This window comes from Xyrauchen texanus, chromosome 45 (genome assembly GCF_025860055.1).
Source record: "Xyrauchen texanus isolate HMW12.3.18 chromosome 45, RBS_HiC_50CHRs, whole genome shotgun sequence".
In the NCBI taxonomy this organism is placed as follows: Eukaryota; Metazoa; Chordata; class Actinopteri; order Cypriniformes; family Catostomidae; genus Xyrauchen; species Xyrauchen texanus.
Genome location: NC_068320.1, coordinates 13,363,216 through 13,376,272, shown reverse-complemented (window position 1 = coordinate 13,376,272; position 13,057 = coordinate 13,363,216). Strand labels below are relative to the sequence as shown.

Below are 13,057 nucleotides of genomic sequence, written 5' to 3'. Positions count from 1 at the left end.
TCTCTCTCGTTCTCTATCTCCCCTCCCCTCCTCTCTTTCACTCTCCACCTCCCTCTTCAATTCTTCACCTACCTCTCTTTCGCACCATCTTGTATCTCAAACCTCTCTTCTCTTTGCCTTCGATGTGTCTCTCTTCTTTCTGCTGCCATATATTCTTCATATCATATCATCTTTTCAAAGTGACTTTTTTCCATGTAACATTAATTTGCTTAAAAGGATGAACTCTCATTTGAACTAGTGTCCTCTTACATCTTCCTACTTGCATGCACACGTAAAATAACAATCCAGTAAGTATTATCAAGTGTACATTGGTGTGTGCTAAATCTATAATAGGCTTTCTTATGTAGTTGTGTAGACTGATTAATCCAGGACACTATGACAATGATCACTGACAGCAGAAAGTATTCACTTGCCATCTTGTCATATGAGATACAAAAGAGATACAAATCCACCAAAGAAAATAATAATTCCCATACTTCAATGACTTACATTTGTCTGTTCCTTACACAAAGATACTGAATGGTTTCAGAAGACTTATTTTCAATTATTGAGTCATATACTGGAGGTTACTTTTTTTTTGTTACTTTTTTGTGCTTTTTTAATTTGGCCATTTTTCGATCTTAAAGGGATAGTTCACCCAAAAATGAAAATTCTCTCATCATTTACTCACCCTCATTGACATTCTTTCTTCTGCAGAACAAAAATGAAGATTTTTTAGAAGAATGTCTCAGCTGTAGGTCCTCCTTTTTTCCGTTTTACTCTCCATGCTCAGTAGGTGGCAATATGCACAAAGAATGCAAATCACCAAAAACAAAAGTTGAATAATGTGAAAGTGGAGATTTGTGGTTTCTGTTTCTCACCCACACTTATCATATCACTTCTGAGGTAATGGATTTAACCACTGGAGTTGTATGGATTACTTTTATGCTGCCTTTCTGTGCTTTTGGACCTTCACATTTGTGGCCACCATTCACTTGCATTGTGAGGACTTTCAGAGCTGAAATATTCTTCTAAAAATCTTTAATTATGTTCAGCAGAAGAAAGAAAGTCATACACATCTGGGATAGCATGAGGGTGAGTAGATAATGAGAGAATTTTCCTTTTGGGGTGAACTATCCCTTTAACAACTACAGTCATTGAATGGAGCAGCTTTTTTTCAGGGGTTTGCAACTGCATGAGAGTATGTAAATGATGACAGGGTTTTCATTGTTGGGTGAACTATCCCTTTAAAATCTTTAACTGAATGTGCAGTTCACTGTCTGATTAATTGGTGGTATATGCAATATGGATTCAAAACTGATGTATGATTTTAAAAACTGAATTGACAGTTGTGAGTGTCCCAGTATTACACTCAAACAGATGTAATATGTTAAATCCATGCCATTGAGTTTATTTCTGCTTCTTTAAATCTGAGACCTCGGATAAATGGATCCATCAGTCAGCTCACTAAAGCAGCAAGATATTAAACCAATGGCTCATTTTATCTCAGCATTGATGTGCTAGAGATGGCACACATGGTGCTCAAGAGAAAATCAGTAAAAGCAACACTCCCCCTGCTCAACCCCCCAGTACAAATCATGCTGCAGGCTATTTTAAATGAGGTCACCGTAATACAGATGAATCACTGCACAATGCTATATGTTCTTTATATGACATTGATATGTTTCATGCCTTTGCTTTTGCTATTAGTATTATGTTATTAGTCTTAATGATGACATAATTTATTAAATTGCATTTGCATTCTATGGTGTTATAATGAGTAGCACAGCTGAGTGCGTGTGGAGGGGGACATTATAAATGCATTCTAAAGTTTTAGCGCCACCAAGTGGCTATTTTATGACAGCAAACCGGGACCAAAGTAATATAGTAGATGATTTGGTATTTTTTTTTCATTTTATGTATCAATTATGTGTCCCAATCAGATGTGTAGATTTCCATTGCTGTGGTACATCCCCAGCATCTGCCAAATTCATAAATGTACAGTAAATGTACACCAGACACATAAAAAAAAAAACTTTTATTTGCTTCCCTGAACATTTTTATTAAACCTACTCGTTTACATTTTCAAGGCAACTCTGGGAATGCTCAATACAATTATCATCCACTTTGGATCAGCATATGAAAATACATCATGTTACAAAACAAAACTTTGGGGGCCTGTGTAGCTTAGCGAGTACTGACGCTGAATACCAACCCTGAAGTCGTGAGTTAGAATCCAGGGCATGCTGAGTGACTCCAGCCAGGTCTCCTAAGCAACCAAATTGGCCTGGTTGCTAGGGAGGGTAGAGTCACATGGGGTAACCTCCTCATGGTTACATTTAGTGGTTCTCACTCTCAATTGAGCGTGTGGTAAGTTGTGCGTGGTTCGAGGAGAGTAGCATGAGTCTCCACATGTTTTGAGTCTCCGCGGTCTCATGCACAACGAGCCATGTGATAAGATGCAAGGACTGACTGTCTCAGAAGCGGAGGCAACTGAGACTTACTTGTCCTCCAACACCTGGATTGAGGTGAGTAACTGCGCCACCATGAGGACCTAGTAAGTAGTGGGAATTGGGCATTCCAAATTGGGAGAAAAGAGGATACAAATAAAAATAAACTTTAATAGAACTTAAGTATGAAGTACATAATTCTCAAAATAGAGGCAGTCTCCTTTTATGTCAAGATAATTTATCTCACTCTTAAAACTCAATGGAAAAATAGCAGTTTATGTCAGGCGTTTATGCAGTTGAGCTTCATTTGTGCAGCACATTTTAAGACACATTCCCAGATATATTTGGGATGACATAATTCAATTATCACTATAAAAGCAAAAGTTCACCTAAAAATGAAAATTCTCTCATCATTTACTCACCCTCATGTCATCCCAGATCTTACTTTCTTCTGTAGAACACAAACATAAAGATTTTTAAAAGAATATTTCAGCTCTGTAGGTCCATACAATGCAAGTGAATGGTGACCAAAACTTTAAAGTAATCCAGAAGACTCCAGTGGTTTAATCCATGTCTTCTGAAGCAATCTCAGTGACTTTGGGTGAGAACAGACCATAATATAACACGTTTATCACAGTACATCTTGCTATTGCAGTCTCTAGACAGGATCATGATTTCAAGCTCGTTTATACTTCCTACAGCTTGACACATGGATGGCACTAGGAAGTGTAATCAAGCTTGAAATCATGTTTGCCATGGAGACTGCTGTCAAGATTTATAGTGAAAAAGGAGTTATATTATGGTCTGTTTTCACCCTAAACTAGATCACTTCAGAAGATATTGATTAAACCACTGGAGTCTCCAACATTTTGGTCACCATTCACTTGCAATGTATGGACCAACAGAGCTGAGATATTCTTCTAAAAATCTTTGTTTGTGTTAAGCTGAAAGTGAAAGTCAGACACATCTGGGATGGCATGACGGTGAGTAAATGATGAGAGAATTTTCCTTTTTGGGAGAACTATACTTTTAAAAGTGTAATTAAGTCCAGATCAAAGACTTTCCAGGCACAGATTACACTTAGTCTTGGACTAAAATGATTTTCAATTATTTACATCATTGATGGTTTAATTTATTCTGGCAAACTGGAGCTTAAAGGGATGGTTCACTAAAACATTTTAAATATATCTTCATACACACACCATCCTTTCATTCCATACCAGTTTGACTTCCTTACTGCAGTAGAAGAGAAGATGAGACATTTTTGAAGAACGTTGACTGCTCTTTCCCATACTCTGAAAGTGAATGAGAACTAAGGCTGTCAGTCCCTACCATTCTGCAAATCCTCTTCTTTTGTGTTCTACAGAAGAAAGTCATACAGGTTTGAAACATTTTGAGTGAGTAAATAATGATAGAATTTAAATGTTTTGAGCAAACTATCCCTTTTATGACTCTTTCACGGGCTTGATTACCCATAAAACCTTCACGTTAAGTTGTTTATCTAGCTTAAGCAGATATTTTGTAGTGTTCTCATTTCACTCTTGATTCCTTATGCTGGCAGCCATCACATGTGCATCAGATATATTAGTAGTAATATGATGTATATTCAAGTTTTATATTATTAAGGTTTTGTACATGCACTGGCATTAGTAGATACTGTGCAGGTTGGATATGTTTGGTGCAACTCTCTTAGTGTTCTCTCTCTCCCAATGTAAAGAAAATATACTGAATGCGAACACTGCTTTTGAGTACAATGGTCCCTCAAGAACTTGTTATTAAGGCCTTCTTTATCAAATGATTTCATTGATCAAAGTCAAGTTGTTGATCTTTATTTTGCAGTAATCATTTTATGTCTCCTGCAGTGAGCCTCTTTGTGCTGGCTGATCATTCTGACCAATGAGTATGACAATGAAGAATCTGTGTTTCCCAGAAGTCTCTCTCTCTCCAGATGCCGAGCGTGAGCTCAGCTCATAGAACATTGGGCAGGTAGAGAGAGCAAAGCAGCATGTTCTGTCCTAATGCGGGGAAACGTCTAAAAGCCTCCCAGGCATCTGAGAAAATATTGTATTTGAGGAAGACACGATGCTCTAGACTGGTGGGAAGACTGACGTCTCTGCTCATGATGTAAATGCCATCGTTGTGCAATGTGCAGGTAAGGTTCAGGCCTGACTTGGATGTGTTCTCCTTAAGTTGCAACCATTCACCAGTCTGTACATTGTAGGACTGTACAGTCAGCATGTCCTCTGTCTGGTTCGTCCTTCGCCGACCCATTTCGGCAGGTTCTAGCTCGTGCGTATAGCCACCCACCAGATAGATAGTGTCCTCCACTGAGAGCATCTGCTGTTTGCGCACATGAGCGGAGCAGGAATGGAACACGGACCATGTGTCCGAGGCGGGGCAGTAGCGCAGCACACTGGTGTTCCTATCTGTCGAGAGGAAGGAATCTTTTTTCTAACAAGAGTGTGTCATTTCATCAACATTGCATAAACATGGACCCTACTTACTTTCATCAAACACATTCCTGGTCTTATTGTGCACAATTCAAAAACAAAATGTCTTTGTAACCCTTCATCAAAATGTAAGACATTGCTCAGCATCTGAAATGTCTTTACTGCCACTAATGGCACAGAAAGTGTTCACTTGACCTTTAAAATACCAAAAATATAAATACAGTGGCATGCAAAAGTTTGGGCACCCCTGATAAAAATTTCTGTTGCTGTGAATAGCAAAGTGAGCAAAAGATGGCCTGATTTCCAAAAGGCATAAAGTTAAAGATGACACATTTCTTTAATATTTTAAGCAATTTTTCTTTTTAAATCAATCTTTTACAGTTTCAAAATAACAAAAAAGGAAAGGGGCCCGAAGCAAATGTTTGGGCACCCTGCATGGTCAGTATTTATTAACACCCCCTTATGCAAGTATCACAGCTTTTTATTGCTTTTCGTGGCCAGCTATGAGTCTTTCAATTCTTGTTTGGTGGATTTTCGCCCATTCTTCCTTGCAAAAGGCTTCTAGTTCAGTTATTCTTGGGCCGTCTTGCATGCACTGCTCTTTCGAGGTCTATCCACAGATTTTCAATGTTTAGGTCGGGGGACTGTGAGGGCCATGGCAAAACCTTCAGCTTGCGCCTCTTGAGGTCGTCCATTGTGGATTTTGAGGTGTGTTTAGGATCATTATCCTGTTGTAGAAACAATCCTCTTTTCATCTTCAGCTTTTTACAGATGGTGTGATGTTTGCTTCCAGAACTAGCTGGTATTTAATTTAATCCATTCTTTCCTCTACCAGAGAAATGTTCCCCTGTGCCACTGGCATCAACACAAGCCCAAAGCATGATCGATCCACCCCATGCTTAACAGTTGGAGGGGTGTTCTTTTCATGAAATTCTGCACCCTTTTTTCTCCAAACATACCTTAGCTCATTGTGGCCAAAAAGTTATATTTTAACTTCATCAGTCCACAGGACTTGTTTCTAAAATGCATCATGCTTGTTTAGATGTTCATTTGCAAACTTCTGATGCTGAATTTTGTGGTGAGCATGCAGGAAAGGTTTTCTTTTCATGACTCATCTATGAAGGTCATATTTGTGCAGGTGTCGCTGCACAGTAGAACAGTGCACAACTACTCCAGAGTCTGCTAAATCTTCCTTAAGGTCTATTGCAGTCAAACAGGGGTTTTGATTTGCCTTTCTAGCAATCCTACGAGCAGTTCTCTCTGAAAGTTTTCTTGGTCTTCCAGACCTCAACTTGACCTCCACCATTCCTGTTAACTGTCATTTCTTAATTACATTACAAACCGAGGATACGGCTAACTGAAAACGCTTTGCTATCGTCTTATAGCATTCTCCTGCTTTGTGGGCATCATTTATTTTAATTTTCAGAGTGCTAGGCAGCTGCTTAGAGGAGCCGATGTCTGCTGATTGTTGGGACAAGGTTTTAGGAGTCAGAGTATTCATGAAGCTTTGAAATTTGCATCACCTTGACTTTCCAAATGATGACTGTGAACAAGCCATAGCCATAACAAGCTAATTAAGGTATGAGCCTTGGTAAAAGTTATCTGAGAGCTAAAATCTCTTGGGGTGCCCAAACTTTTGCATGGTGCTCCTTTCATTTTTTCCACTCTAAAATTGTGCAAAACATAAATAAAACTTGCTTAAAATGTTGAAAAGAATGTTTCATCTTTAACTTTATGCCTTTTGGAGATCAATTCATCTTCTACTCACTTAACTATTCACAGCACCAGAACTTTTGGCCAGGGGTGCCAAAACTTTTGCATGCCACTGTATGTCTTATGTAACACTGGCGTGTGTGTGTTTATAGATAAAGATGAAAAACCACACCTCCGGAGGTATAACCGCCCATGACGTAGATCATGCCCTGACACTCACAGGCAGAGAACTCAGCCAGAGGGTCAGGTAGAGAGGCCACACACGTCCACCAGTCCTGCTCAGGACTGTAACACTCAACTGTACCCAGACAATGGCCTCCAACTGCATACAGTTTCCCACTTACGGCCAAGAGCTTGAAGTTGGATCTGGGCACAAAACAAAAAACACTTATTGGGTGCCCATGAAACCTGGAAGAATATATCCAGCAGGGCTCCAGACTAACTTTTCAGAGTGGTAGCACTGGTGCCATCAAGTTCTACAGATGGTCTCACCAGCACCTGAGTTGGGGTTCCTCATTCATACACTAAAATGATTATAAATTAAAGTAAAAGCAAAAGCAGATGTTACAACAGTCAGATGGAACAGTCCACTTACAACAGCACTGAAGCTACTTATGGACACTTTCCATGAAAGAAAGTCATAATGAGTTGCCTGTGTGTGTGTGTGTGTGTCCGTGCGTGCGTGTGTGTGTGCTAGCATGTATTTATCACTTTGTGGGGACCAAATGTCCCCATAAGCATAGTAAAAACCGCAATTTTTGAACTTGTGGGGACATTTTGTCAGTCCCCATGAGGAAAACAGCTAATAAATCATACTAAATTATACTTTTTGAAAATGTAAAAATGCAGAAAGTTTTCTGTGAGGGTTAGGTTTAGGGGTAGGGTTAGGAGATAGAATATATAGTTTGTACAGTATAAAAACCATTATATCTATGGGTGTGTGTGTGTATGTGTGTGGCTTTAATATACTGTTATGAGAAGGGTTGCTAGTTTAATCATCGACACAAGGGTTTTCTTAGAGGTTTTGTGCAAATAATCAATGCCGAACCCACAACCCAGTCCACACTTCTAACAGCGCTGTTTATGATGATCAGCTGAGTGCTCAAGACCAGTGCGACCTCTTGCAAAGTTTAATCACACTCATTTACCAGTCCAGGTAATATATAACCTCAAATGTATTGATTCCGTTAAAAATCTGCAGCTTTGGTTGCCAGAAATTTACCATAAAAAATACGGTGACCAATTTTCCTGCTTAACGTGATGTAATTTCGATGGATGTATATTTTAAGATTCATTACCATTTATATAATTAAATTATATAACCTTGATATACAGTGGAAAGAAAAAGTATGTGAACCCTTTGAAATTACCTGCATTTATGTATAAAATTTGTCTTAAAATCTAGTTTGATCTTCATCTAGCCTATGTTACAATAATGAACAAACACTATTTTAACTAATAACACACAAATTATTGTATTGTTCTTGTACATTCACAGTGTAAGTTGGAAAACGTATGTGAACCCCTAGGCTAATGACGTCAACAAAAGCTAATTAGAGAGTTGGCAAACCTGGCATTCAATGAAACAAGTTTGGAGGTGTGGGTTTGAGTTACTTTGACTTATAAAAGCACTCAAACATTTAGAGTTTGAGACCTACAATCAAGAATTGTTGCTTTGCATAAACCTGGAAAGGGTTACAAAGTTACCTCAAAGAGTTTGATATTCATCTGTCCACAGTTAGATAAATTGTCAGTAAATGGGGATGATTTAGTACTGTGGCTACTCACCCTAGAAGTGCCGTCCAGCCAAGATGATCCAAAATGCACACCACAGAATGCTCAATGAGGTAAAAATGAACCCTAGAGTGACAGCTAAAGACTTGAAGGATTATAGGAACTGGTTAACATCTCTTTTCATGAGTGTACTATACACAAAACAGTAAACAGGTATGGTGTCCATGACAGGGCACCATGAAGGAAGCCGCTGCTTTCCAACAAAAACATTTTTGAGCCCCTGAAGTTTGCCAAAGACCACCTTGACACTCCACTACGTTACTGGAAAAAAATGTGTGGACTGATGAATCTAAGGTTGAATTAGAAAGGAGGTTGAACGGCTGGCTTTCTGGTGCAGTCAAAACAACCTGGAGCTGAACACACTCAAAACAGTGGAGATGATTGTGGACTTTAGGAGGAACACCCCAACATTGTCCCCCCTCACCATTCTAAACAGCACTGTGGCAGCAGTGGAGTCATTCAAGTTCCTGGGCACTACATCTCACAGGACCTGAAGTGGGAGATACACATCGACTCCATTGTGAAAAAGGCCCAGCAGAGGTTGTACTTCCTTCGCCAGCTGAGGAAGTTCAACCTGCCACCAGTGCTGCTGAAACAGTTCTACTCAGCAGTCATTGAGTCTGTCCTCTGAACTTCAATAACTGTCTGGTTTGGTGCAGCTACGAAATCAGACATCAGAAGACTACAAAGGACAGTTCGGTATGCTGAGAGGATTATTGGTTGCCCCCTGCCCCCCCTTCAAGAACTATACACTTCCAGAGTGAGGAAAAAGGCTGGTAAAATCACTCTGGACCCCACTCACCCAGCCCACTACCTTTTTGAACTGTTGCCTTCTGGCCGGCGCTTCAGAGCTCTGAACACCAGAACCGTCAGACACAGGAACAGTTTTTTCCCTCAGGCCATCCATCTAATGAACAATTAAATTGCCACATTGAGCAATAATTATGTGCAATACACAGTTTAATTTTAATTTTAATTTACATTATCCAACATATCCACTTCTGCCATTACTTACATTGCTCTGTACATAATATACAGGTTTTTGTTCTTTATATAACAGATTGTATTAGATTTGCACTACGTGTGTGCATGTGGGTGTGTATGAAGGTGAGTGTATGCACGTATATCTATAATTATTAATTTTATGTTCTTTTTTGTTTTTAATTACCTATGTCTTGCTGCTGTTTTTGGTATTGTTTGTATTGTTGTTGACTGGAAGCTCCTGTCACCTAGACAAATTCCTTGTATGTGTAAGCATACTTGGCAATAAAGCTGATTCTGATTCTGAATTGTTTGGGAAGAACACGCAACACTACGTAAGGCGGAAAAAGGGCACTGCACACCAACATGAAAATATCATCCCTACGGTGGAGGGAGCATCATGATTTGGGGCTGCTTTGCTGCTTCGGGACTTGACCCATTGCCATCATTGAGAGAAAAAAATTAATTCCCAAGTTTATCAAGATATGTTAACAGTGCGCCAGCTGAAGCTCAGTAGGAGTTGAGTGATGCAGGACAATGACCCTAAACATCTAAGCAAATGGCTTCAAAATAAGAAAATCCATCTTTTAGAGTGGCTCATTCAGAGCCCAGGCCTAAACCCAATAGAGATCTGGTGTGAATGGGGCCTTTTCAGTGGAAGTGATTCAGTAATGAGAATTGGTGGGTAAAATGTGCATAACAGTCATGAATAATGTCACAATATAAAAAATCTTAAAGGTCCTAAAAACTCTTAATTTTCTTTAGTAAAAATATAATCTCTTATTTTTTTCTTTTGATTTTGGAATAAAATTGGACCAGGACATTTTTTTGACAGGTTTCATGAGAATCACCCCACTGTATTGATATTATCTTGCACTGAAGAAGGAAAAAAAAGGCCAAAAACTAAAAAGCTATTATTAATACAACCCGTACCTCTTCTGGTTCAAAGGTGCAACATGTGTCCACTCATTCTTGCAGGGGTTGTAGCAGTGGGCAACAGATATCTCTTGACTTGTCATTCTGTACCCGCCAACAATGAACAGGTAGTTGTCCAGAACAGCAGATCCATAACCTCTGACATTGATCATGTCCGGAGGAAGATTGTTGGCCAGAGGTTTCCAGCGTTGCTCTAGTTCATTATACCTCAACATGGACCACGGTTCATCCTGATTGGCCAGATCTAGACAGGTATCAGTGAAGTCCCCTAATGCAACTAAAGTGGCTGTGCCTTTCATGCGCATGTCTCTGATTTGATCCCGGAGAGGAGCTGGCAACATCCAAAAATCCGGCCTGCGCAGCATCGGATGGTAATAGCAGCTCATAAATCTCAAGCATGCATTTCTCAGATCATGTGTCCCGTACACTTCAGAGAGTTTGAAGAGCTCCACACAGTTATCTTGTCTGACTTCCGATAGGAGCAGTTTCAAAATTGACGTGACTTGCAGAAACGATGCTGTTTCGATGAGATCCTCCAGTGTTTCGTTGGCCACTTGAACTTTGGATGTGTTGATAAACTCCAACACGAGCTCGAGTCCCGGTCCGCTCAGTCCCTGCAGCTGCACCGAATCCTCCGCGGACTCGCGCATCCCTGAGCTGTACAGCGCGCGGAAGTAATCGCTCTTCTCGATCAGTTTGCTTTTACTCACATTATAAATTTTTTCATCCGTGACAATCTCTATAATCTGCTCCGGCGATGTCATGTCTGCTGTCCTGTGATCAGTGGCGCTGCGGCTGTTGTTATTCAGGTGCTTCATCCTCCAGCGCCGAAGTCTATATATGGAAATGTTGTTCAGCCCATAGATATAAACGCATTGACTTGCTGCACATGTGCAGTTCATAAACAATTATGTCCTTTAAAAACAATGACTGCATTGCACACGTAAAATAACGGAAGGTCGTTTGCATATCCTAAAATAAATAAATTGTGCTTTAAAAACTCATACGCTTGTTTAGATTTGTATAATTTGGCGAGTACAATGCGCTAAAGTCACTTCGTGGATCATTGCCACTCAAAAAAGTAATTATTTACAGGGTTCGCATATGTAGTTAGAAAGATTACGTTTTATTTTCTTTTAGAAAAAATTTGCAAGTCGAATTTTCAAATGTAAATCGGTTCCTGTTTTGGTCTTGTTGTTTGTGTTGCGTCACGCTGTGTCATGTTTGCACAAACCTTGCGCAGATGTGTGTTTTTGTAGGTATATAGAAAAACGTTATCATAACGCGTATAAATACACAATGTTATGTACGTTAAACATACGTTATAGTCTTCAAATAATACCGATTAAATTAAACTAAGAACTGCCCACCACGAAAGGAAACGTTGCAAATAATATGCGCATACTTGATGCGATTAATACACCTTTACTGCGTCATCCTTGCCAGAACCCTTCTACATAGTAACCAACAAGCAAGCCACTACTTAAAAAAGTTCAAAAAGGATCTTTCCTCCAGTTGCTCTTTCTGTGACGAAACTGTAGCTCATCTGTTTTGGTTTTGTCCCTTTACTAAAAATGTTCTTGGCGAGATGTTTTAGGATTTATTAGGAATTACATTCTTAATGACTGTTTGTTGTAATGGAAGGATGTGGTACTAGGCTTTGTTGATTATGATCAACTAAAAAAGGTCATTTTTATGTAATTAATCTGATCTTGTTACTCGCCAAGTTCCACATTCATAAATCTAAATATCTAAATGCTAAACCTCGTTTTCAAGAACTTGAAAAATACCTAATTTCAATTAAATTCTGAGAACAGAAAAGCCTTAAAAACATTATCTGTTTGCAATACTTTTCCTTTTTTCAGTGTCATGTAATTCTCATAATTTGTTAATATGTACAATTTATATTATGTGCACCCCCAGCTTTTTATTTTATTTTATGTATTTTGTTTTTGATTGTTACTTTTTACTGTACTGTTTTGTGCATCAATAAAAAAAGATAAAAAAAAAAAAAAGTAACCAACAAGCTTAGCATAATGTAGCATAACGTGGCGATCCTTAGTGGTAAACTGGGGAGGAAACAAGAGGCCATTTGTTAATGGATGTTTTTGAATAATTCAACAACTTTTACATAGCACAACATATGATTAGTACAACACAACCTCAATTGTAGGGTGGGGGATACATTGATCATTTACGAATGTGGTAAGATACCAACAGAAGCACAGTTCGGTTTGCTTTGGGATGGTTAGAATATAATATGGTACTATAATATTGTTGTAATTCATTAAAAAAAAGAAATGCAGGGTTTTGAACTACTAAACTTGTACTTATGTATATGATACTTTGCTAACAAAAACAACAGGTTTATTACATAATACCTTTTACAGTCTTTCCTTTCATAGTTATGGAAACCAAACAGCACATGCTGATAAGTAAAATCAAAGTCAGATTTTATGCTGGTCTCAATAAAATGACAAAGATCATACCAACATTTGTATGTGTGATTACAACTCCAAAATAAATGAAGAACTGTCTCTGATGAGTTGTTACAAAAACAGCACTGAGTGTCTATGTCATTTTTGATTCTTTGAATAAAACATTTAGCTGGGTAAAATTTGTGTAACAATTTGAAAACAACCTTTCTGACTTTGTTAGTCAAAAGACATTGCAACGGGTAAGATTTTTCCAATGGATACTATCAACATCCATTCCAATAAGAAATGAAATACGGGACTGTAACAACCTCCTCTT

General features: G+C 38.8%; 1 protein-coding gene across 1 annotated transcript; it reads right to left on the bottom strand.

The window, feature by feature from the left end:
* Nucleotides 1-1,939: 1,939 nt before the first annotated feature.
* Nucleotides 1,940-11,565, bottom strand: LOC127637181 (kelch-like protein 42). Its single transcript, XM_052118110.1, has 3 exons — nucleotides 10,301-11,565; nucleotides 6,765-6,958; nucleotides 1,940-4,855 (listed from the first exon to the last, which is right to left on the bottom strand). Exons 1-3 carry the CDS (start codon nucleotides 11,203-11,205, stop codon nucleotides 4,398-4,400), a joined length of 1,557 nt encoding a protein of 518 aa, XP_051974070.1. The 5' UTR covers nucleotides 11,206-11,565; the 3' UTR covers nucleotides 1,940-4,397.
* Nucleotides 11,566-13,057: the final 1,492 nt, after the last annotated feature.